General features: G+C 48.8%; 1 protein-coding gene across 1 annotated transcript in view; it reads left to right on the forward strand.

Annotated features, from left to right (window-relative positions):
• Nucleotides 1-24,249, forward strand: part of LOC149356147 (uncharacterized) — an 86,592-nt gene that overhangs the window by 61,542 nt on the left and 801 nt on the right. The window contains exon 5 of the mRNA XM_089577750.1: nt 10,667-10,724. Within this exon, the coding sequence (XP_089433876.1) occupies nt 10,667-10,724 (58 nt within the window). The remainder of the gene's footprint in view (nt 1-10,666; nt 10,725-24,249) is intronic.

Consider the following 24,249-nt stretch of genomic DNA (forward strand, 5'->3'; position numbering starts at 1 on the left):
TTCTGTGACCTGCGTGTTCACAGTGCTCGGCGAGGGGACCCAGTTAGTCCCGTAACGTTCTCTTGAAAATAAATTGGTGGTTCGTGTCAGTACTCATCAACTTCAGTAGTGGAGCGCTGCTGATAATTTCGACCATCTGGGGTTCTTTAACGAGCACTGTTATCGCACAGTACGCGGGCCTCAAGCATTTTGCCTTCATCAAAATGCGAACGCCGCAGCCGGGATCGAACCCGCGCCTTTCGGGTCAGCAGCAGGGCACCAGAACACTGAGCCACCACAGTGCTACAGAATATGAATTTTGAGGGTGTATGTATGTACGTACGTACACACGTACGTACGTGTGTGTGTGTGCGCGTGCGCGTGTGTGTGTGTGTGTGTGTGTGTGTGTGTGTGTGTGTGTGTGTGTGTGTGTGTGTGTGTGTGTGTGTGTGTGTGTGTGTGTGTGTGTGTGTGTGTGTGTGTGTGTGTGTGTGTGTGTGTGTGTGTGTGTGTGTGTGTGTGTGTGTGTGTGTGTGTGTGTGTGTGTGTGTGTGTGTGTGTGTGTTTATGGGGTTTAACGTCCCAAAGCGACTGAGGCTATGAGAGACGCCGTAGTGAAGGGCTCCGGAAATTTCGACCACCTGGGGTTCTTTAACGTGCACTGACATCGCACAGTACACGGGCCTCTAGAATTTCTCCTCCAAAGAAATTCCAGCCGCCGCGGCCGGGATCGAACCCGCGTCTTTTGGGACAGCAGCCGAGCACCATAGCCACTGAGCCACCGCGGCGGCGTGTGTGTGTGTGTGTGTGTGTGTGTGTGTGTGTGTGTGTGTGTGTGTGTGTGTGTGTGTGTGTGTGTGTGTGTGTGTGTGTGTGTGTGTGTGTGTGTGTGTGTGTGTGTGTGTGTGTGTGTGTGTGTGTGTGTGTGTGTGTGTGTGTGTGTGTGTGTGTGTGTGTGCGTGCGTGCGTGCGTGCGTGCGTGCGTGCGTGTGCGTGCGCGTGTGTGTGTGTGGGGGGGGGTGCGTGCGTGCGTGCCTGCAGTCTTTGTCAAAAGTTTACAGCCCAGGGGATTTGCTTCTAAGCCTCGCAGTGGGACTCCTGTAACATTCGTGGTAGTCCTACCCATTGGAGGAGGCAGGACCAGTAATCTTCTTACTTTCAGCAAATTTGGAGCGCTGGAGATGCATTACGAACTAGACAGTGTGCTTCAGAAGCAAACCCCCTGGGCTCCAAACTTTTGACAAAGGCTGTACGTATGTATATCCTTTCATTTTATTTCGCGCACATTGTTTTTTATTACTTCGGTGCAGCTTCTCCTCATAGCCAATATTTTTACCTGCTATTGCTGCTGCTCCCTCTCTTGCTTGGGAAGCATTTTTGACATGTTTACCGTGTCATGGCTTGCGCGCTGTGCAGCTACCGCTTAATCCCCTCTGACTTTAACATGCACCAGGACGGACCCATTGATCCTGTACTTGAGGCGAACTGTGGTGGGGTCGAGGGTTTCACCGGACCGTCCTTCAGACCATGCTGTTCACAGAGGACGGCTCCATACTTCTTTGTCGAGCATGGGTGCTTTGCAAACCCTTTCTTGCTCGCTGATCGACGTGCACCACGACTGCTTTGTGCATTTTAATGCACCGTCTTCCACTGGATATGCCCGGCTGGGACACGTGCATACTGGTATGAATACCGTGTTTGCATGACTGCTTTATGCAGTGCAATTTCTCACAAATGCTTGAGCTTTATAATCGAGTTGCATTTATGTTACGGGCATGCCCATCCCAGAATGAATGACTAATTTTTCATTAACGAATGAATGCTACTACTGCGCGAACAGACAAGTCCAAAAGAGCAGGATATGCTCCGGCTGTCAACTAACATTACTTGTACACCCAGAACGTTCGTCCAGTCACGACCATTCACCAAAAAGCCCAACACAATGCTTTGCTATAGATTATTCACTCTGTTTTACCCTTGAGCATTTCTCGTGCCTTCTTGCACTCTGCACTGACACTTGCTGATGCCTTTTATTTTTCTTTAAATTGTTAAATTTAACACTTCGATATTTTTCTTGCTTTATTTCTTCTTGTTTTTATGCATTACGTCATTTAACCACACCAAACAATCCTACGCATTTGCCATTTTGCTGTTATCATTTCGTTAAACTATAGGTTTCCTTGTTCTATTGCACGCGTCTTTTTTTGGTCAGTAATATAGTTAATATTTTCTACAACCACCTCCCCAGCCCTTTGGTTTGTATTTTCTTTTATCCAAACCGAAGCAGAGATAGGCCTCTTCTCTCTCCGTCCGCAATATCACCTCTGATATTCTTTCTGGGGCCCCTATTGGTCGTTTGTTTTGTACATTCTATTTAGCTCCCTGCATCTTTCTTTTTCCATTATTTTCTGCTCCGTTTTCGCCCCTCATTTTAACGTACGCTGTATATAATGAAATTAGTCTTATTTTCATAGTGCAGTAGTGTGATTGGCTTGTTATCTTTTTCTTCATGATTCCTTTCTTCATGCAAATATTTCCTATTTTTTGTTTCTTTTATTAGTTTCCTTATTTATTTGTTGTTTTTATTTTCTGTAATTTTGCGGTCTTAGAACTTTTATTCTATGGTTCGCTTTCATATTATATACCTGTGGTATCTCATCTCTCGCTTCTACGGTGTCGAAATGTCTGTGCTGTTGACTTTTTATCCTATATTCACTTTATATTTTCTATTCACATCATTTCTTTCTTACAGCCGTCTTCATACATGCTCTCCAACGCTTCATTTTTAATGAAATATCAAAACTAGTCCATGCTAGTCACATAATTGTTTATCTACACCAGCGTGCTGGACTAGCCAATGTTCAAGTCACTTTGCTTTCCTCATATCACCACCGTTCTGTGCTTTGTTTCTTTTGTTTTCCAGGGTTCAGCTGCCGCATACCAGCTTACATTTTACTTTCGTCTACCATGATGGGGTTTTCTGTCATCACAACTGCGTCATCGTTTGCTTCTTTTCTGCTCATTTTTTCTTGGAGCTACCACTTGGTGATTCTGACTCAACGTTAGGCACCTATTTCTTTTCAAGTGCTTCCTGTAAAACTACTTTTTTTTTAGTCGACACCTTACTTTCGTTTATCATCAAATGGCTCCAATTGCGGCGAAGCTGTGCTACCCCGGGATCCTTCTCTCCCTAATTTGTTTTCTTTTCAGTCTTTTTTCCGTCGTTTGAGGGGGCCAACAAAAATTACGGAGGACACTTAAGGCTACCTAAGTGCTGTGAAGGCGAAAGCATGCACGTGGCGTGTTCAGCTGGGGTGATGGCGTACTACCGCAATTCAGTGGCCAGCGAAACTAATCCGTTCGCGCCGTCCGACTGGAAGTTGATGAAGATGATGATACCTAAACCTAGCGTGAGAAACGTAGCTTGTTGGGCCAGTTGGTGCATGGTAAGTGGAAAACCAGCGGAAAGGACGCGTTCACAAGAAGGAGGAGCACACAGGACAACGCTGGAAACCAAACTAATGACGTCCTGCGGCGGAAGATCGTTAGAGACTGGTAGTTCAGCGCGTTCACCACCTGTCTTGGCCACTCCCCCGTAGTGGTGCCATTTTATTTGAGGCCAACCAACCAACCAGTTCAGCGTGTGGTGTTTTATGCGGTGATGGCGCAACGCTCCAATGAAGTGGCCAGTGAAGCTGATCTGCTCGCGCAGGCCTGGGTTCGAAGCACACCGGGCAAAATTTTACGTCAAATTCTATTTTTCTTTCTTTCCTGATGATGTAGGCACTGCCGCTGACGTCATGAGCTCACGTGGGTTTTCGGACCGTCTGGCGTGGACAATGCCGTATAATCCGTCACATAAGCCATATAATGCTTTTGCATTAAAGGGACTATGCAATAAATTATTTGAGATTACGTAAGCAGACGAGAGATAGGCATTCCATCACTCGTCACCCCAGCGCAACAGTTCTTGAGCTAGCACCAATAGCAACGGTTAAAAATTACGCTCATCCTCTGCCCCTCAACTCGCATACGCAGGGTACTAGAAAAAAATAAAGAAAACAGCTCTTGGACTGGGCCCGCCTATGAATACGTCATTCGCTGACGTTCGGTTTGCGACTTCTGGTTGTCGCACCCAGCACCCCAGCAGCCGTGTCTGCAACGTCTTTCCGGTCTCTCTTCGCCTTCCTGGATTGCGGCGCGCGTCGGATTTCTTCGCTTGTCACTGCGACAAAGGCACTGCGAGTGGCTCCCGAACTCCCAACAGAAAGAGGAGGCACAGTAAATTGAAACCATATGCGCTAAGGCCATGCCCTGGCTCGCGCTTGCACGAGGGGGTCGCGCGGCGGCACGAGCAGACGATTTTCACCGCTACCGGAAGTGCGCCGTGACGTCGTGGCTGCCGTGGCTCCAGCGAATGACAGCGTGTGTTGGCCTGCCGACGTCACAGGACTAGTGACGTCTATTTTCGCGATTTTAGTTTCAAAATAGGTCACTACGAGGACACCAATCGGCCCGCGAATTTTAAAAAACACGGTTCTTAAAAGTTCATGATAAATTGCCACCTCAGTTCCGAAGTCTCATTCTTGGTGTGAATGCTTCTTCGCATCATTTCTAAGCAATGAAAAGATTTACAAGCGACTTTTAATTAGTTGCATAGTCCCTTTAATAAAAGCGGCACTGGCATGTCCAGCACAAAAATGAAACGAACCGATCGGATACCTCACAACTGCTCTCCTCAGGGCTCTTGCTTCCATCCGCCTTGAACGCCTTTTTTTACTGCGCTAGCGCTAAGTAATCCAGTGTAGAAAAAATTAGTTGACTGTTTACCTGAAGCCAGCGAGACCTGCAAAAATAAAATAAATACGCCCGCGCCTGGGTTGCGAACTCGCGATGCAGCGAACAGATCAGCTTCGCTGGCCCCTGGACGACAGCACTCTGCCTGGACGAGAGCACTCTGCTATCGCCGCATTTTTTTGTTGTTGTTGTTGCACACAGAAAGTCCTAAAAAGGAAAATCTTAAGATGTGACGTGGTGGTAACGGCAGTCTGCCAGTCAAGAACAGAGCGCATGTGGCTTTCAAAAAAAAAACAGTTTATTGGGCTGACTTGCGCCTACACAGAAAGCAAAGACTCGGCAGCGGCGATAGCCATACGCCCGCGCGGCGGTCGTAAAACAGAATGTCTGCCGCTGTCGGCCGCACTCAATTGAAAGCTGGCAAGGAACCATCGAGCTAAGGCGGCAAACAAACTACAATAATCTAGAACAGTGTGGAAGCAATCGTGCCTGGCTGCAATCATTCGAGATAAGTTTGGTCGGATCTCGCGTCCCAAACAAAATGATAAATTGTGCTGGTGGCTATGAGAGCGCAGAAACAAACAGCAGAAAGATTCCTGGCAATATGCTCATGGCACAGAGCACCGGGCCAGATAATATGAGCCCGCCATACCCCCGCACGTCCCACCGTCTCAAGCATCAAAGTTCTCAGAGGCACACACATGCATCTAGATAGGAGTGCCAGCTAGGCAGCTTTTGCAGGGAAACATATACTCCCCCATGCAAGCGCACTTCTCATGGAACAAAGACTTTGATAACCACGATTATTCGGCGTAGCGATCCATCATACGGCTCTTCCAGAGACTGAATAGTTATGAGGTTCTATAGCGCAAAAAGCAGGGACATGGCACAACACAAGAGCTACTGAATAGTCCCACCAACAGATACAGGTCACAAAGCAGAACACAGTTTTCTCAACAGGCAAACAAATGGTGCTGGTTGGTTACCATTGCTAAGCACGGACTATTGTGCGAAAGCATGTTTTTGCGGGCGGACACAAATGTTACGGACATGAAAGCGCGCTTGAGGTGTCCACTGACCCAGAGGGCCGGCTATTAGTCTTTCCTTTGCTAAAAATCAACGGAGTCTAAAATGTGGACGCCAATGCAACACACCCCAGTGAACGCAGACGTCCTATCGCTTCAGTTCCGCGTTTCTGCCAAAATGTTTTCAACGCAAGCGTCAGCAGCGCACGTCTCTGTGTCGCTGCCGCCACGTAGCTGAAAGCGCGATCGCGGTGTCCACTGACCCAGGGAGCCAGTTATGTGCGTTTCCTTTTCTTTCGTGACTTTTGCAGACAGATGGAAGTTGATGAACACGACCATGTGCAATGCACAACGCCAGAGTGTGCGCTGCAGTTCAATACGAGGCGTGATCGGCTGCGGCGGTAGCACAGTGCCTTCGTGCAGTGGCCAGCGAAGTTGATCTGTTCACGCCGCCGCGGCTTCAGGAACCAGTGGCGGCAATATTTCGGCAGGTATCTGAGAAGCTTCGGGCACTTATCAGATTTTCCAGGATTGCTGGTGCAGTAGTCCTTTCGCACTAAGAACGCCTACTGTAGAGTGTGGTTTCAATGCCCTTCTTAAGTGTTCATTGTAGTGTGTCCCAGAAGAATACAGCACCACTGCACAGAATAAAACAATGGTCAGTGGTCTCTAGCGTATGGAAAAGGCGAGAATTCACCGTCCATGGCACGTACATCTGCTTAGCGTGAAGCCATACCTTGACAGGCAACATCGATATGTGCAGTTTAATAAAGAACTTTCGTCGCGATTTCTTGTTTGCGGTCTTGGAACCCGTAAATACTGGTGTTGTTTTACTCAGGGAGATAAGAGTGTGCTATAAGAACTCTCTGCAAGGCTAATTGTTAACGAAGAGCTAATCAAGCCTATACTACTGAAATCATCTGTTCGCCAAGGTTGTTCATTGTCGCCTTCGTTGTTGGCCTTATATCTTGAACTCTTTTGCGTCAGCATTATTAACAACGTACATATCTGCACTTTCTCCCCGGCTCAATATGAAATTAAGGTTTTAGCCTATACTAATGATGTCACCCTCTCTTGATCTGACAAAAATAGTGTACTTGAGGCATTGCACTTGCATGAACAATTTGCGAGGCATTAGGAGCAGCTCTTAATTTGGTTAAATCCAAATGATTTTGGTTGAGTCACGGGGGTAAGAGGGCAGGTCATTTTTGTTGCATAAAGTCGGACTGCGGCGCTTTTCAGTACTTAGGAGTTTCTCTGCATCAGATCCGCAACGGTGGAGTACATTGGGTTTACAAATAATGTCCATGAGGCGACAAACAGAGGCTTCGATGGGTAGGCAAGTGGCATTCTTTGCTCTGGCTCAAGTTCGCAACATTTTTTTTTTATTTTCAGAACTTGCATACGTCCTGCTGGTTATACATTATGCTACGGAGAAAGTGCAGGTGACGCACAAAATACTGGCTATCTTCGTATGGCGCTTCCACTAGGACCAGGACGAATTTTTCTTTAACTGCGAAGTTTCTGAGAAAGCTGTATGCTTTCCTTTGTAGCCTTATGGCTGCACTTGGGTGGATGTCAATGAGTAATTACTCCCTTATTCCACTAGGAGCCTATGCATCCTGACAGCTTCTTTCTTTCCTTAGAGTGTGGTGGAACAAGCCATGTTCATTTAATCGTGCATCAGCTTTTTTTGCATTTTTTTTCTTTTTCAAATCGGCAAACCACTCTTTTTTTAATAGGTGTGTTTATGTGTGCTCATCTGCGTTTCGAATTCGCATCGACTGGACAGACTCAGCAGGGTCTTTATATGGATTCCTTAAAGAAGTTGCTGACACCTTCAATTTCGTCACTGTGCACGTTTCTTTATATTACCTGTACCGCCTCTCCAGAAGACAAATGGCTGATGTGTTTACTGAGTATTTGTTTCATATGTCTTTGTACCAGCAGCCTTATCTGGAGTTTCTTGAAACCAATTTTTTGAAGTGTGCTAAGCTAATGTACATTTCATAACTGCATGGTGAAAAACGTAGCGCAAAGAGACGAGGACACAGAAAGACGGACAACACATCTTGCAGTTATGAAGGTGCAGCTTTTCACCTTGCAGTTATGAACCAACAAGCCCAAGCATATACCCTTCTGAAATACATTTCATCTCCTGCATGAACGTTCTAATATGTTATCGCCACAACCAATCAACCCTCGTGTTGAACTGCCACTCTCTCGCGCTGTGCGCTGCATGTCGTCGTCTTTATACCAGCATCCATACTTGCGCAGTGGATCCAGAAAACACCGCTATCGTAGTGCCCTCTTAAGGTGCGTTCATTATCATCATCAGCCTCACTACGCCCACTGCAGGGCAATGGCCTTTCCCATGTCTCTCCAACTAACCCTTTCCTTAAAGTGCGTTAAGCGGTCATAATTGTATAGTGCGCTACCACTCAGGTGAGCTTTTCGAGGAGATCAAATGGTGCAGTACTTCTCGGCGCACGCCTCAAATGCGCCGTAAGGGAAGAGAGGACGCTAGGAGTGAAAGACGAAAGAGAAAAATAAGAGAGACTAGATTTCCCAAGCACCGATTTCGTCGACCTTTACCTGAAGCCTGGACTTGGAACCCTAAGCCTCGAACCGAAAGCGAAACGAAAAGCGACGTCCTAGCGCACATACTTTGCCCTTCGCCAAGTAAGCTAAATTGACTGTAATTTTTTTTTTCAGCGGTAGTGTCGGACGAGCATTCATGCGCACACACAGTGGACATGCTAAACGCATATACAACAGTTGCGTTTTGAGCGGTTGCCTTTTCTTTCCAGTCTAATCTATAACTCTGCACGCTTTGATCGCGTAACCAAGGCAACGCAGACACGCATTACTAGCTAAGCTTTTGCACCCAACTCTGTCTGCTGATGCCAACGATGGTTACCGCATGTCCCCACATCCTATTTTTTTTCGGCCCCTGAGACCCAGCGATGGCATTGTAGCAATGCCTGTTTCCTTCATCAGTTGAGCCGTGCCTCTTGTGGCTCGGAATAAGTGACACAGTGTAGCTCCTTTGCGCAGCTTTGTAAAGCTTTCTTCTCGAGTTTCTTGTTTCCTCCTTATCTGGAGAGTGGGCGCTGCCTATTTTCTCCTTCTAGCAGCGTCACTATGTGGCCTACAACAGAGAAAGAAAAACATGGCAGCACAGATCGTGAAGAAGGGACAATCTGTTCGAATTTCATGTTTTTGTCCAAGTGCAGCTGCTCAACTTTCTTCGACCATCAGCAAGTATGTGGGCGCAGTTGCATCAAGGCCATGCCAACGTTTGGTTAGGCAAGCACGACTTTCGGTTAATTATCCCGACAAACCGCGGGCTCAAGAGCTCAGCTATTTGCCTCCGATTGACTCACTTAAATAGTTACAAGTCATGCGAACAATCCGATTATTTGTTTCCAGCTTTCAAAGCAGCGAGTGCAATGCAAAAGCTGAGCAGGCATTACGATCTTGTAGGAAAGGAATGCTGCAACTCGATATCTGCAGAATGATATACACTTTAACAGCGTTCTATGTTCAGATTGTCCTCCAGGATAAAATACGCGCCAACCTAATCAAAAAACGATTAATTGAGCCATAAATTCCAGCTTCCCAATCGCCATTTAGTTTCCAATAATGAAGGTTGAGATACTTTAAATAAGGATAGGTTTCATGGACTATGCTGCGAGCATACCTACAGTTGCTCTATTAGTGGGAGCCCTGCAATTAAAGTAAAAGAAGACAGGTAGGCTGCATGTACAGTGTTTACTCCCTTCATGGTGAAAAACGTTTTTAGTGGTACAAAGATTGCTTCCTGCTGCCACTGACGACGTGCTTTAGGCAAACCCTGGAGACGGAGTTTCTTAGACTAAGTAACGCATTGAGGTTTAGGTTAGGTTTAGGTTTATGGGGTTTAACGTCCCAAAGCGAGTAAGGCTATGAGAGACGCCGTAGTGGAGGGTTCCGGAAATTTCGACCACCTGGGGTTCTTTAACGTGCACTGACATCGCACAGTACACGGGCCTCTAGAATTTCTCCTCCAAAGAAATTCTAGCCGCCGCTGCCGGGATCGAACCCGCGTGTTTTGGGTCAGCAGCCGAGCACCATAACCGCTGAGCCACCGCGGCGGCAGTAACGCATTGAAATCACGGAACTCACTGGCCGCACCTCACCTGCTTTAGAGCTCGTTACGGGCGGATCGCTTCCACGTGGATCGCTGTAAGTCGTGTTGCCGTGCTCTTTTTAGTGCCGCAGCCGCCGCGTAACAATGTTATGTCACATGAGAGCTTGCTGCGGTCATGAGCAGAGCATGATACTACACCGTCATATGGTGACACAGAAATAAAAGCTTCAGTGGATATGAAGAGCCCGAGGCAGGAAGAGAACTTAGGCAGCAGGCAGTGGATATAAAGTAGATGTGCATCATAGTTGTTTTGTGTGCAGCTTCATTTCATTATTTGGTAGGACAGCTATGGTTCACGTCGTTTACCGCTTCGATACAAATACAATGATGGCTCCAAACCGCACTGCGTTCCATGTCTCAGAGAGTGAGTAATTACCAATATAACTGTGCGTTTTCTAATGACAGAGTAGAATTCGTTTTTGAAACTCCTTAATCTTCTGGCAGCATTCAGGAATCTCCGCCAAGAGTTCTACCTTTGCTATCTGACATGTTTTACCAGAGCTGTGGTATAGTCCTAAAACTTCTAGATATTCGTGCAGTAATGGACCGAGGCCTTGACTAACGGCACTCGGACGGTCACATGTGCTGCTGCTTCCAAAAACCAACACAGTCATAACACAACTGTAAAGTCTGCTAGCAATATATCCTGTTTTTATCTGATTGCTCATTTCAGAGAGAGGTCGCTAAGCCAGATCGAGTTCTTCAGGGTCCTGGAGGAGAAGATAAACAGGGTAAGTAAAATGGCAAAACAATGAGCCTGCTGTCAACCATATGTAACCACAAGTCCAATTTTAGTGTGTGGTATGGCTGATAGTGCACCAAAACATAGTACAACATGACCCGCAAATTGTACCGGGGCATTTTGGCAAAGGTACAGTGGAAGCGATATGAGGGGGAACACGAGAGCGCGTGGCCTCAGTAACTCACAAAGCCTTGCCGCCAACAACCGACGAGAATGGGCGGCACGAGGGGCATGCGCGGAAACAGCAGCCGGCCATTCTTACAGGCCATGCGCCTTTGCCGCCTAGTCTCGTCGCTTCTCAGCCACAGCGCGGTCCGCGAACTGCGGCTGCCACGCGCTGTACATTGCTGTGCACAGTGCTGTACGTTGCCGTACGTTGCAGCAGTACTACATTGCGGGCAGTATTTTTCGGACACGCATGTTCGCTATGCACTTCCCATAACGGCTTCTTTGTAGACGCAGTTGATCAGTACCTGAAAGAGAATCGCTGTATTAGAGCAGCATTTGCAAGGGTGTAGAAACGGTGGCACGAAACAGGGCTACGTTTCAGGCTTAAACTACCATGTGGTGTGGTGATGCGTTCAGTCACAGCGTATTAGCTGCTTTTTCACGCTCACGTTCGACCAAAATCAGCAGCAACGAGCCCTGAGTGGAACAAACTAAATTACCACGGATCTTAGTTCAGAGCTACAGTGGATTAAGTGTGCTTCACGAGCAGGCATCTCAAGTTAACGACACATTGAGTAAAAGGCCTACTTTTGGTTTATTTCTGAGAAGTTTTCTGTCGACTTTTGTTCCTGTTTTCTGTCCCTGACTGGGTCTTGAGTCTCGCTGCCGAAGTTAATTTCGTTTTCAGTTCGAACCAAGCGCTCTGCATCATATCGCTCGTTCTGGTACCTATGGGCTTCATGAGGCCTATGCGATCGGTACGAAGGCATGAGGTATGCACGGTAGGTACCCGACCAGATTTACTCCCTTCGAAACCTCTGGATTGCACTGCGGCTTATGTGGCCTTTAGCTAGAGGAGGAAGCCATTGAGCGTGCATAGGTAATCGATATCGTTTATAATCAGCGCTATTATCTGAGACTGCACTAAAGGAGCTGATTTGCAGTGCTGGTGACACACTCTATATGGCCGAAAGTGACAGGGAGAAAAGAAAATGTATGGCTGCGCTGTAAATCAACAGCGGCGTCCCGAGCGCGCACGACGACGATGACATCTCGGAGCAGCGTTAAGGGCGCTGTGAATGCTTTATTTGATTAAGAATACGTTGTCCTTGGTTAACCAGCAGTACCTAGCGCGTTAACGAAGAGGATGTGCGGCGCCTTTAAGCTTTTATAGCGATAACGTTAATGGCCCCTTCAGAGGTGTCTCTTCACATACTGTTAGTGTTTATTGTTCACATTCAAATATTTATGACAAGTTTCCACATTCTTGTATTAGCAATTTAAGCACATTAAGTTCCTCTATATACATAGACATCGATTACTACTCACTGCACTGCACTGCACACACAATCACGTGGCCACAAAGAAGCATTCCACCCGGACATAGGTCCCACGCTGAGAAAACCTTATATTGCTCGCGCCGTCTGTTGCGGCAGCGGCGTACGTACCTCAGATCGCACGAGTTTTTCGGTGGCCGCCGCATGCCGGCTCCACTATACCACTCCAAGGAAAGAGAATATGAAAGGGCATCACGCACTTTGTTGCTCGCTTAATTACTGTTTTCTTAATTATTCCTTATTTAAAAACACACTCTCAGGATACACTCATAACATACCACTTTACGTGAAAGACTACACCGCATACATATAAAACCCAGCTTGTAAAATGCGGGATAAGTGTGCCTGCTCGGCCTCGGGGCTACACTTGTACCGCTTAGGGAAGTGCACCTCCGTGGCCACAGTAAAGGGGAAAAAAAGTGCCTGTAGTGGCCTAGTCGGTAGTGTGTTTATCTGGTGAAAGAATGGTCGTGTGTTCGAATGCACACTAAAATGTGTACTTCCTTTTTATATAAAAGTAATTACTTTTTAAACTTCAGTTGTTTGAGACATGCGCCGACATTTTCCACATTACAAGTGCTCTTTTCAACTACACGCGCTATTACTTATTACGGCCAACAGTGTCGCATTGCTCCTCCCCTTTGAAGCGTCATCGATCCGATGCCGCAGGGAAACGAAAGGAATTGCGGAATCACGGAGGATGTGAACAGAGTATGTGGCGCGGTACTTTCTCGAAGAAGTCCTAGGGGGTGTGGTAGATCTTCATTCTGGCGCCGTGTACAATTTCGGATGCCACCTGCTCGTGAAGGAGCGAACAGATTCTTGCGGAAGCACTTCGTAGTTCACGTCGATAAGTTTGTTCAGTACCTTGTATGGGCTGAAGTAGCGGCGCAGAAACATTTTGGAGCCACCATGTAGGCGGACTTGGCTCCAAACCCAAGCTTGATCGCTAGGGTAACAAAGTATCGCCCTGTCATGGAAGATTGTCGCGCTCAGCATCGCTTTCTTGCTGGGCACGGGTTCGCTGTCTAGCTCGCTGGTGGGCAGCTTCTGCGTACCAAACGGACTGTTCATCGCCAGCGACGGCAGTAACATCTGGCAATAACATTGCGTCGATCACAGTCGTAGCTTCACGACCGTGCACGAAACAGAACGGCCTGAAGCGCGTCGTCTCTTGAAGAGCAGTGTTGCAGGCGAACGCGACGTAAGGTAAGATCTGGCCCTGTTCTTATGGTGAGCGTCGGCAAATGGTCAGCGTACGCACAAATCATATGGTAAATGGTCTTATTAAGCCGTTCAGTGAGTTTATTTGTTTTGCGCATGGGAGGCAGTGGTTTTGTGAGGACTGGTGCCACTGAACCACATAACTTGCTCAGTAAAGGATGACGTAATTGACGTGTCTCTGTCCATTAAAACGCCATCAGGGGCACCGTGACCGAGGGTTATGCTAAAGATGAAGAAGTCAGTAATTTCAGCAGCGCTGCCGCGGGGCAGGACTTTCGTCTCACAATGCCGGGTGAGGTAGTCCGTGGCGACTATAATGCCCCTGTTGCCCAATGATAATGTCAGAAATGGGCCCAGCAACTCCGTGTCGACCGGGTGTAAAAGGATTCGAAGGGGACCAATGGGCTTCAGCAGTCCGGTCGGCTTGACAGATGGCGACTTCTGACATTGACACTAGCGGCAAGTTTTAACATACCGCTGGACCCCTGTAGCAAGTCTCGGGCAGTAGTACTTCTGACGTAAAGGCGCCAACGTACGAGAAAAGCCGAGGTGGCCAGAAGAAAACTTGTCGTGGCATGCGTGCAAAATTTTGTCGCGAAGCGCCCTTCAGGCACGAGCAGGTAGAACGTGCCCATGGGGCGTTGTTTCTCGTGCAGAGGATGCCACCCCACAAGCAGAACGATGACTGCACGCGCGTGAATAGACAGGACGTTGACGAGTCGCGACTTTCAAGGCACTCTGCAATGGGTCGTAGCTCGAGGTCGTCTCTTTGTTGCTGAGCGAAGACAACCGCGGTTGAGCTGAAGGCCACGGAGTAGGAGCACGGGATGGAGAGTCAGTATCGCTGTGTTTCTTGCCAGACTTGTAAATGATGGTGACGTCGAATTCGTGTAACCAGGCGCTCGAACGAGCTAGTCTCACCAAGGTGTCTTTAAGGTTCGGGAGCCATCAAAGTGAATGGTGATCACTCACGCCCCGAAACGGGCCACCATACAGGTACGGGCGAAATTCCCTACCGAGCACACGGCAGCAAGGCATTCATTTTCCGTGGTAGAATAATTCGGCTCAAATCGCGACAGCCTGCGGCTTGCATATGCAATCACACGCTCAACACCATCTTGCCACTGAACGAGGACAGTACCCAAACCGATATTGCTGGCATCGGTGTGCAGTTTCGTGTCCGCCTCCTCACCCGCCTCCTCATCAAAGTGGCCAAGTATGGATGTAGTTTGAAGGCTGTTTCTGAGGTTCTACAAGGCCTCCTACTGTCCTAGGCGTAGATGAAAGGTTGCTCGTCTTTTTTATGCGAGTTAGAAGCTCGGCTAGTCGGGAGGATTCTTGCACAAAACGTCTGTAATAGGCGCAGAGACCCAAAAAACGGCGAACAACACACTAATCAGTGGCGGTCGAGGATGCAGCGACGGCAGCCGTCTTTTCGGGGTCAGGACTAACATCCTCAGAGCCCACGACGTGGCCCCGACACCTCAGCCGTTTGAAAGTAAGCAGGCATTTTTCTGGTTTGAGGGAGAGGCCGACCGATCACATGGCATCTCGTACTGGACTCAGCGCTTGAGATGCTGATCTTAGGAGGCAGAAAAAAAAATCTCTGCGTCTCCCGTAAACGAGAGTAGAGTAAGCATGAAATGTTTACGGGCCTAATGTCATCTCGGTGGACACCCGAACCGCACGGTACAGGAAGGGAGGAACGCCACCACCCATTCAGCGCGATGCCTTGCCATTTGAACGCAAGGTTTTTTGAGGAAAGGAAATGGCGCAGTAATTCTCTGCCATCTCGGTGGACACCCGAACCGCACCGTAAAGGAAGGGAGGAACGCCACCACCCGTTCGGCGCGATGCCTTGCCCTTTGAACGCAGCGCTTCTCCCCCGGGCCCCTGTGCGCCTGCGCGGCTTTGCTTCGATGCGCGAAGCCCCTAAGAGATCACGTATGAGAACGAAGTGTAACGTGGCACTTATGTGCTTTCTGCACGCGTTATTAGAAATCGGAAATTATAATTCCGTGCATTATCAAACCCACAGCTCCACTGATATCTTGATAAACATTGAGAAGGCACTGGCAGCAGTTATTTTTTGTCTCGTTTGAAGACCAACCGGCGCTTGCATGACGGTCGCGTAGGAGGGCTTAGAGAGTCTCGTTAAATCTCGTTAAGTCTCGTACGGTGCCCGGATGTTCTCGTTTCAGAGCCCGGATGAGTGGATTTCAGTGCCCGGATGACTGGATTTCAGTGCCCGGATGAGTGGATTTCAGTGCCCGGATGAGTGGATTTCAGTGTCCGGATGAGTGGATTTCAGTGCCCGGATGAGTGGATTTCAGTCCCCGGATGATGGCTCTCGGTCTCGGCGTGACGTCACCACACTGCCGACAACGGGAGCTAAAAGCATTTCATGCTTAAATTGACATCCTCAAGGTTGACGAGGCAGGACTGCCATTTGAGGGCAACTACGACAGTGTCCATTATTCTTTGAAAAGTGCCAGGAGCGGAACACAAGCCGAAGGAGAGCCCCTTGAGCTCATACAACCCGTGGGAAATAAAGAACGCGATCATCTCCCTGTCCCGTGCAGCCATCTGAATCTGTTAGTACCCATTGCAAAAGTCAAGAGAGGAAATGTAGCGCATGACGCAGCCGGTCTAACGAGTCATCGATTTGTGGTAACGGCTAGACGTCATTTTGGTAATTTTTTTAGCCTTCGATAGTCGAGACCAAACCAGAGCGTCCCGTCCTTCTTGGCTTTCAACACAACGGCGAAACCCATGAGCTTGTAGAGGGCTGTGTGGCATCATCCCGAAGCATTTCGTCAACCGGCAGCGGTATCGCCTCACGTTCTTTCGCGGACACTCGATATGGGTGTACACGGGCCATCAACTATGATGTCATCACAATAATGTGAATTTTAGTTATTGACGTCTGCCTGACCTTCCAGGTTGTCGCAAAGCAGTCGTAGAAAGAATCAAGGATGATTTCCATACTTCCCTACTGCTCAGGACTGAAATCAGACTTAACTGTTCGACTAGGGCTCCCTGGCGGGGTGTCCTTGAACGTTGACAACGCGCAGTGGGCGACGGGCGCGTTTTTTCATCGGAATAGGCGATGGCTTCATTTTTCGGCAAATGGTGGTATTCGACGCAAAAGTTAATGACTAGAAGCTGAGTTGTGTACAGCCCTCCGCGAGTACCACAGACTTGGTGGCTCAGCAGCAACGGCAAGTTTGCATCTGCGATGCTGTCGGACGAGCGGGGATTGTCGCAATCCATTGCACCAAACAAGTTGACACGCTGTTGTAGGGTGATGTCGTCTGACACGCGAAAAACTGGCCTTCCCGGCTCGCTTTCGTCGGCTATGGCGCACGGGGTGCAAATGTCACTATGACTGCGCAGATCGGTGATAGAACTATTATCGCGAAGAAAATCGAGACCGAGGATCAGGTGCTTGGAGCATTGAACCAACACAGCGAAGCAACTTGTGAAGGTGATACCGCGAATCTCTCTCCTAGCGTTGCAGATGCCAAGCATATCACCACATGGCCGCTAGCTGTCCATATTTGTGCTCCTTGTCAGGGTGTCACGACTTTTCTCTAGAGAATAGCAGGACCACGGGTCATACCGGAGAAATCGCCGTCGGTATCTATGAAGGCAGTGACATTGTGGTTGTCAGCGACGAGTGGTATTTCGACGAAACGAGCTCACTTCTGGCACTGTCGATGAGGAAAATCTCCATGACGCGTCATCTGGAACCGAAGCTGACAGCTGTGAGATTAGCCGCTGGCTGATACGCATTCTGATACGCATGCTACGGTGTGCGCTAGTGTTAGCAGGTGATCCTTAACAAACATAGCAACTCTCAGCCAAATCTCTTGTTGCACGTCCTGGTGAATTATGTCCCCATAGTACGTGCATCGAGGAAGGAGTCAGAGTGCAGGTTCGCGGCGTTCGTCGAAATTGGGCTTGGAGCAGAGGCTGCTCAGGGTGCAGAAAGGTGCTCGGAGCGTCGGGTGGAAGGGTGAAGCCGGCGAGCGGAGGTTGTTCGAAATACAGAGCGGCGGCGGCCTTACCCCAAGATGTAGCCGTCCTCAATTTTCCCGCCGGTGACTAAAGAACTGCCGGAGGAATGGCTGGCGACCTGAGAAAGAGTAGGACGGGGCGACGGCGACCTTAGATTGGGTTGTGGCAAGGGCGCAGGGGACACTTTGGCGGTCAGGTACTGGTCAATGTCACGGGGTCGTTCACCATAGCGTGGCCGGGGTGCGTCTGGTGAAAACGCTCGCAGGCTCATTCGACGATAGGGGCAGTTGCGCAGCACGTGGCCAGCTTGACCGCAATGGAAGCACAGGGGCCGGTTATTCGAAGTGCGCCACACGTGTGCTTTGCTGAAGGGTGGGGGTGCGCCAGGGAGATCAGGCGTACTCGGGAATCGCTGATACGGTGCGGCAGAAGTAGAGCAGAAAAACACCGATGGCACTGGCGTAGAGCTTCGTGTCGCTTCACTGTACATCATGCATACGGCGCAGGCGGCAGCAGTGGAGAGGGCACTGGCTGCACCGCTCGACGTACTTCGGCACGAACGACACCCTAGGGGACGACGAGAAAGATAGGCGGGTGCTATCGCTCCGTGGCGAAGACAACGGGGAGGCATTTCTGCTCGGTGACCATTTAATTGCGTTCGAGCTTACTGAGCGATCGACTCGGATGCGCAACAACGTGCTCTTTTTTCTCGTAGCGCTGGACGAGAACAACACCGAGGCCAACACCGCTGGCGTCGATAATAGTCTCTGTGGGGGCGGGCAGGTCGAATTGGCGAAGCACACAGCAAGGCATTAGAAAGAATTTTAGTTGGCGAATGGTGAAGTCACACTCAGGGGTCCGCTCGAAAGCCACATCTTTCTGAAGCAGGCCTGTCAGGGGGTATGCGATGTTCGCAAAGCGATGAATAAAGATGCGAAAGTGCGAACATAAGCCCAAGAAACTCTGCAGCTCTCTGACAGACTGTGGTGGCTTGAACGACTCGACAGCTGTGGTCTTGGCTGGATCAGGTCTGACGCCGACTTTTCCAACCAGGTGTGCAAGCGCTAACACTTGGCGCGCACCAAAGTGGCATTTTTTGAGTTACACACGACGCCAACATTACGCCTACTCGCCAGGACGAGAGCTAAATGGTCGTTGTGCTCACTGAACGTCTTTCCGAAAATTACGACATTGTCTAGGTAGCACATGTTTATTTTTCATTTCAAACCGCGGAATATAGTATCGATAAATCTCTCGAACCTGGCGGGCACATTGCAAAGCCCCAATGGCATCACATTAAATTCATTCCGCGGGTGCATAGCAATTTGTCAGTACCCCAACCGGACGTCAATACAAGAGAAGTAGGAGGCATCGCATTTTCGCCATTCCTCTCCTTACCACCTCCAAACGAATGAGCTGAGCGCACGAACCGAACGATCACTAATATGCTTTCATTGTACGTTGCTTCACAGCTCAAGAACTGGGACAGCGTCCTGGCGTTCATCACTTACGTGTTCAGTATCACGTGCCATGAGACTCCTGGTTTCAGCCCCCTTTTATTTTTACTCTACACTCGACCCCACGCTACACCCTGGGTGCCATCCTACCATTTTCTGCCGAGCCTCATGACGATCCCTCCGTCACCGACACACCCTGTCTCACCGAAGAAGCCGGGTGCCTTGCCTGCCTTCGTGTTCTCGCCTCCAAAGATCTAAAGCGCGCTACGATACCCACCGCAGTGACGTCACTTACGGCCCTGGTGATTTGGTCGTGATGGGGCGGCCTATCAGAAAGAAGAGATTGCCGCATACCGCATCACACGGCATGCGGCCGTCGCTCTGCGCGATTTCAAGTTGCTAACTTTTCCCGGCTGAAGCCCTATCATTCGCGCGGCGCTTTTAACTCACCCTGCGGACTTCGGCTGTGTAGGGGGAAGTGTGACGCCCAAGAAGTGGTCGGCATCACTTACTATGCAGATCTGAGAACGAGGTGGATGCGTCTAGTGCTCGAGAAGCAGACCCAGCTGGTTTCAGTCACTCGTCCTGGTCTGAACGAACCCCTGGTCGTAACTAATATATATTGTCACAGAAGCAGGTAGGCAGGGTTATATTTTGCCACAACGTCCAAGCGCCAGCGGAAACGGCCCGGCGGCGAACCGACTAGCGAGCGAGCTCTCGGGCGAAGAAGAGCGCGTGCCAGCCTCCTGAGCGCGACTACTAGGCGGCGCCAGTAATGCGTTGCGGCATTGCCCCTCCCGGTGGAAAAAAAGATCGTCCCGATGCTGCGTGGCGAGGTCAAGCAGAACCGTAGGCTTGACCTAGCGGGCGTGGAAGGGCTTCATCCGGACAACGTGTACAACTTCCGACTGTGTTTGCCGTCGGGACGTATGAACAGTTCCTTGCGGAATCACTTCGTAGGTGACGTCGCTGAGTTTGCGCAGCAGTTCGTACGGGCCGAAGTAGCGGCGCAGAAGCTTCTCGGAGCGACCCCGCTGGCGAACAGGAACCCACACCTAGACTTGATCGCCAGGGTTGTAAATTACCTCCCTGTGACGAAGGTTATAGCGTTGAGCGTCTTTAACCTGCTGCGTCCGGAGTCTCATTCGAGCTAGCTGACGGGCGGCCTCAGCGTGCTGGACGAATTGGTCAGCGCCGGCAACTGATGGGAGGGCGACATCGGGCAGTAACATTGCATCCAGCATGGTAACGGCTTCGCGACCGTACACCAAACGAAACGGTGTGGAGCGGGTCGTTTCCTGGACTACGGTATTATACGCAAATGTTGCATACGGTAGTACCTGGTCCCAGTTCTTATGGTCTTCGTCGACGTACATTGCAAGCATATCGGCGATGGTCTTATTGAGTCGCTCAGTAAGGCCATTCGTCTGAGGATGGTAAGCTGTTGTTCTGCGATGACAAGTGCCACTGAGCCGCATAACTTCCTGGGTTAGAGCTGAAGTAAATGCAGTGCTTCTGTCAGTTAAAACGACCGCAGGGGCACCATGACGAAGGACTAGGTTAAAGATGAAAAAGTTCGCAATATCAGTAGAAGTGCCGCTGGGAAGAGCTTTGGTTTCACAATAGCGGGTGAGGTAATCAGTGGCGACTATAATGTAGCGGTTGCCCAATGATGACGTAGGGAACGGCCCGGGCAAGTCCATACCGACTTGGTGAAAGGGTACTCGAGGAGGACCAATAGGCTGCAGCAGGCCGGCCGGCTTGAGAGGCGGCGTCTTCCAACGTTGGCAATCACGGCACGTCTTAACATAACGCTGGACAATAGCAGCAAGCTTGGGCCAGTAGTACTTTTGTCGTACGCGAGCCAAGGTCCGTGAGAAACCGAGATGGCCGGCAGAAAGCTCGTCGTGGCATGCCTGCAAAACGTCGGGACGGAGCGGCGTTGGGACCACCAGCAGGTACTGAATGCCTCAGGAAGCGTAGTTTTTCTTGTAAAGGACGACGTCCCGCAAGCAGAACGACGACAGGCCACGCGTAAAAGGCGAGGTGGCGATGAGGCGCTTCCCTCGAGCTAATCGATGAGGGGCTGCAGTTCGGTGTCATCTCGCTGTTGTCGAGCGATATCAGGTGTCGTGAGAGCGCCGAGAAAAACGGAGTCAACTGTTCAAGTCTCACAGTACCTGCTGGTGGTCCCGCGTTGCGGCAATATATAGAAAATAGACGTGGTGAAGAAACACTACTTAATGTTTCGGCCGGGGACCAGCCTTCGTCTGAAGTCTTTAGAAGTCTCCAGACGAAGGCCGGTCCCCGGCGGAAACGTCTAAAAAAGTGCAGTGTTTCTTCACCCCATCGATTTTCTTCAAATGCGTGTATATATATGAATATTGTCACGTTGGTGTAAAGCGTCCGAGGGTCAACAGCGGCGTAGTCCACGGTGTGCACTTCCACAACACTTCACCACCACACACTTCCTCTCTCTCTCTCTCTCTCTCTCTCTCTCTATATATATATATATATATATATATATATATATGAGAGATGCCAATAGCCAGAGAAACCAAGGGGCCCGGGGGATTTTTTTTAATTTCTTTACTTATTTTGTGGTGCTGATTAATTTAGAATATTACTGAATATGTTATCGCTTAAAGCTAATTGATTAGAAAAGCAGAAGAAAAACAACCACATGCCGCCGGTGGGATCCGAACCCACGACCTCCGAATTACGCGTCCGGTGCTCTACCTCTCAGCTACGGCGACGGCTGTCAATTCTTCTGCTTTCGGGGGTATTTATGTTTACAAATAACCTAACCTTGAGAGTGTTCATCAGCGCCACCCACGTTCGTAAGCGGCGGACATAGAACGTCCTTAGTTACCGCTGGTGTGACGTAGAACGCCATCGAACGGCGAGGGTGGAAGCTGTGTGAGAACCCTCTTATGCTTCCTATGGCATCAAGGTTGCCAGAACAGAGGCCCTCGCTAAGCAATTGAGCAAACAAGGGAAGGGGATGAGGGGCTCGTTATAAGTTTTGAGAGATGCCAACATCCAGAGAAACCAAGGGGCACGGGGGATTTTTTTTTTAATTTATTTACTTATTTTGTGGTGTTGATTAATTTAGAATATAACTGAATATGTTATCGCTTAAAGCTAATTGATTAGAAAAGCAGAAGAAAAACAACCACATTCCGCCGGTGGGGTCCGAACCCACGACCTCCGAATTATGCGTCCGGTGCTCTACCTCTGAGCTACGGCGACGGCTGTCAATTCTTCTGCTTTCGGGGGTATTTATGTTTACAAATAACCTAACCTTGAGAGTGAGAGAAGCCAACAGCCACAGAAACCAAGGAGCACAGGGGATTTTTTTTAATTTATTTATTTTTTGGGGTGTTGATAAAGTACGAATATTACTGTCGCTTAAAGCTAATTGATTAGAAAAGCAGAAGAAAAAACAACCACATGCCGCCGGTGGGATCCGAACCCACGACCTCCGAATTACGCGTCCGGTGCTCTACCTCTGAGCTACGGCAACGGCTGTCAAACCTTCTGCTTTCGGGGGTATTTATGTTTACAAATAACCTAAACTTGAGAGTGTTCATCAGCGCCACCCACGTTCGTAAGCGGCGGACGTGGAACGTCCTGAGTTACCGCTGGTGTGACGTAGAACGCCATCGAACGGCGAGGGTGGAAGCTGTGTGAGAACCCTCTTATGCTTCCTATCGCATCAAGGCTGCCAGAACCGAGGCCCTCGCTAAGCCTTGAGAGTGTTCATCAGCGCCACCCACGTTCGTAAGCGGCGGACGTAGAACGTCCTGAGTTACCGCTGGTGTGACGTAGAACGCCATCGAACGGCGAGGGTGGAAGCTGTGTGAGAACCCTCTTATGCTTCCTATGGCATCAAGGTTGCCAGAACCGAGGCCCTCGCTAAGCAATTAAGCAAACAAGGGAAGGGGATGAGGGGCTCGTTATAAGTATGAGAGATGCCTACAGCCAGAGAAACCAAGGGGTACGGGGGATTTTTTTTAATTTATTTACTTATTTTGTGGTGTTGATTAATTTAGAATATTACTAAACATGTTATCGCTTAAAGCTAATTGATAAGAAAAGCAGAAGAAAAAACAACCACATGCCGCCGGTGGGATCCGAACCCACGACCTCCGAATTACGCGTCCGGAGCTCTACCTCTGAGCTACGGCGACGGCTGTCAATTCTGCTTTCGGGGGTACTTATGTTTACAAAAAACCTAACCTTGAGAGTGTTCATCAGCGCCACCCACGTTCGTAAGCGGCGGACGTACAACGTCCTGAGTTACCGCTGCTGTGACGTATATATATATATATATATATATATATATATATATATATATATATATATAGGTTGCGAAAGCGTGAAGTACTAGACTGCTTATAAGAATATATAGCGAAGTATACGCTTCGTTAAAGGAAACATATTTATTCAACTCGACGTTTCGTTCGGAAGACCGATCTTCTTCAGGAGTGATCCTGAAGAAGATCGGTCTTCCGATCGAAACGTCGAGTTGAATAAATATGTTTCCTTTAACGAAGCGTATACTTCGCTATATATATATATATATATATATATATATATATATATATATATATGCATGCTATGCTATGCTATGCTATATATAAGCAGTGTTGCCACGACACATAAAAAAATAGTAGTAGATTTTTCGCGAAAAAATCAGTAGAAATCAGTAGATTTTTAATTTCAATTTTTGTACTCAGTTTATGAGCCCACGAATTCAGCTCTTATATTAGTACTCTGCTGTATTGTAGCTTCTAAGAAATAGTACAAAAATTGGCCACGTGATTCTTGGCGATACTTTTGAAAAATCCGGGGATCCAGAGAGCCATTGTCAAGCACGAAGTGAAAAACAGTCAAGCCCTCTGATGGCATATTCAAAGGCGTCAGATGGTAGTTAGTACCTGAAATCTTTAGAGTATAGTATCTTCCAGACAGGGGTGATTGGGAGATCGCTGGGAGAGGCCTCCGTGCTGCAGTGGACATAAATATAACCTCGACGGGTGAATCACTAAATTATTAGCACTAACATATCGAGAACTCAAGACATACAGATATTAATGAGCGCGCACGCTGAACTTAATGCGTGACCTGCCACACTCGGTATGTACTGCGCCATTAGTTCTGGTTCGATAGTTTTGGTTTCATTGTTGTGAACTTGTGGCTTCATAGTTGTGGGTTACGGTAGTGCACCCACTTTCACAAATTCACCGCCTAATCTTTTCCCCACTTTGCTCAAAGACAGAGGTAGCGCCACGTTTGAGAATGT

The sequence above is a fragment of the Amblyomma mixtum genome, chromosome 3, assembly GCF_055824585.1.
Source record: "Amblyomma mixtum isolate Tamu chromosome 3, ASM5582458v1, whole genome shotgun sequence".
In the NCBI taxonomy this organism is placed as follows: domain Eukaryota; kingdom Metazoa; phylum Arthropoda; class Arachnida; order Ixodida; family Ixodidae; genus Amblyomma; species Amblyomma mixtum.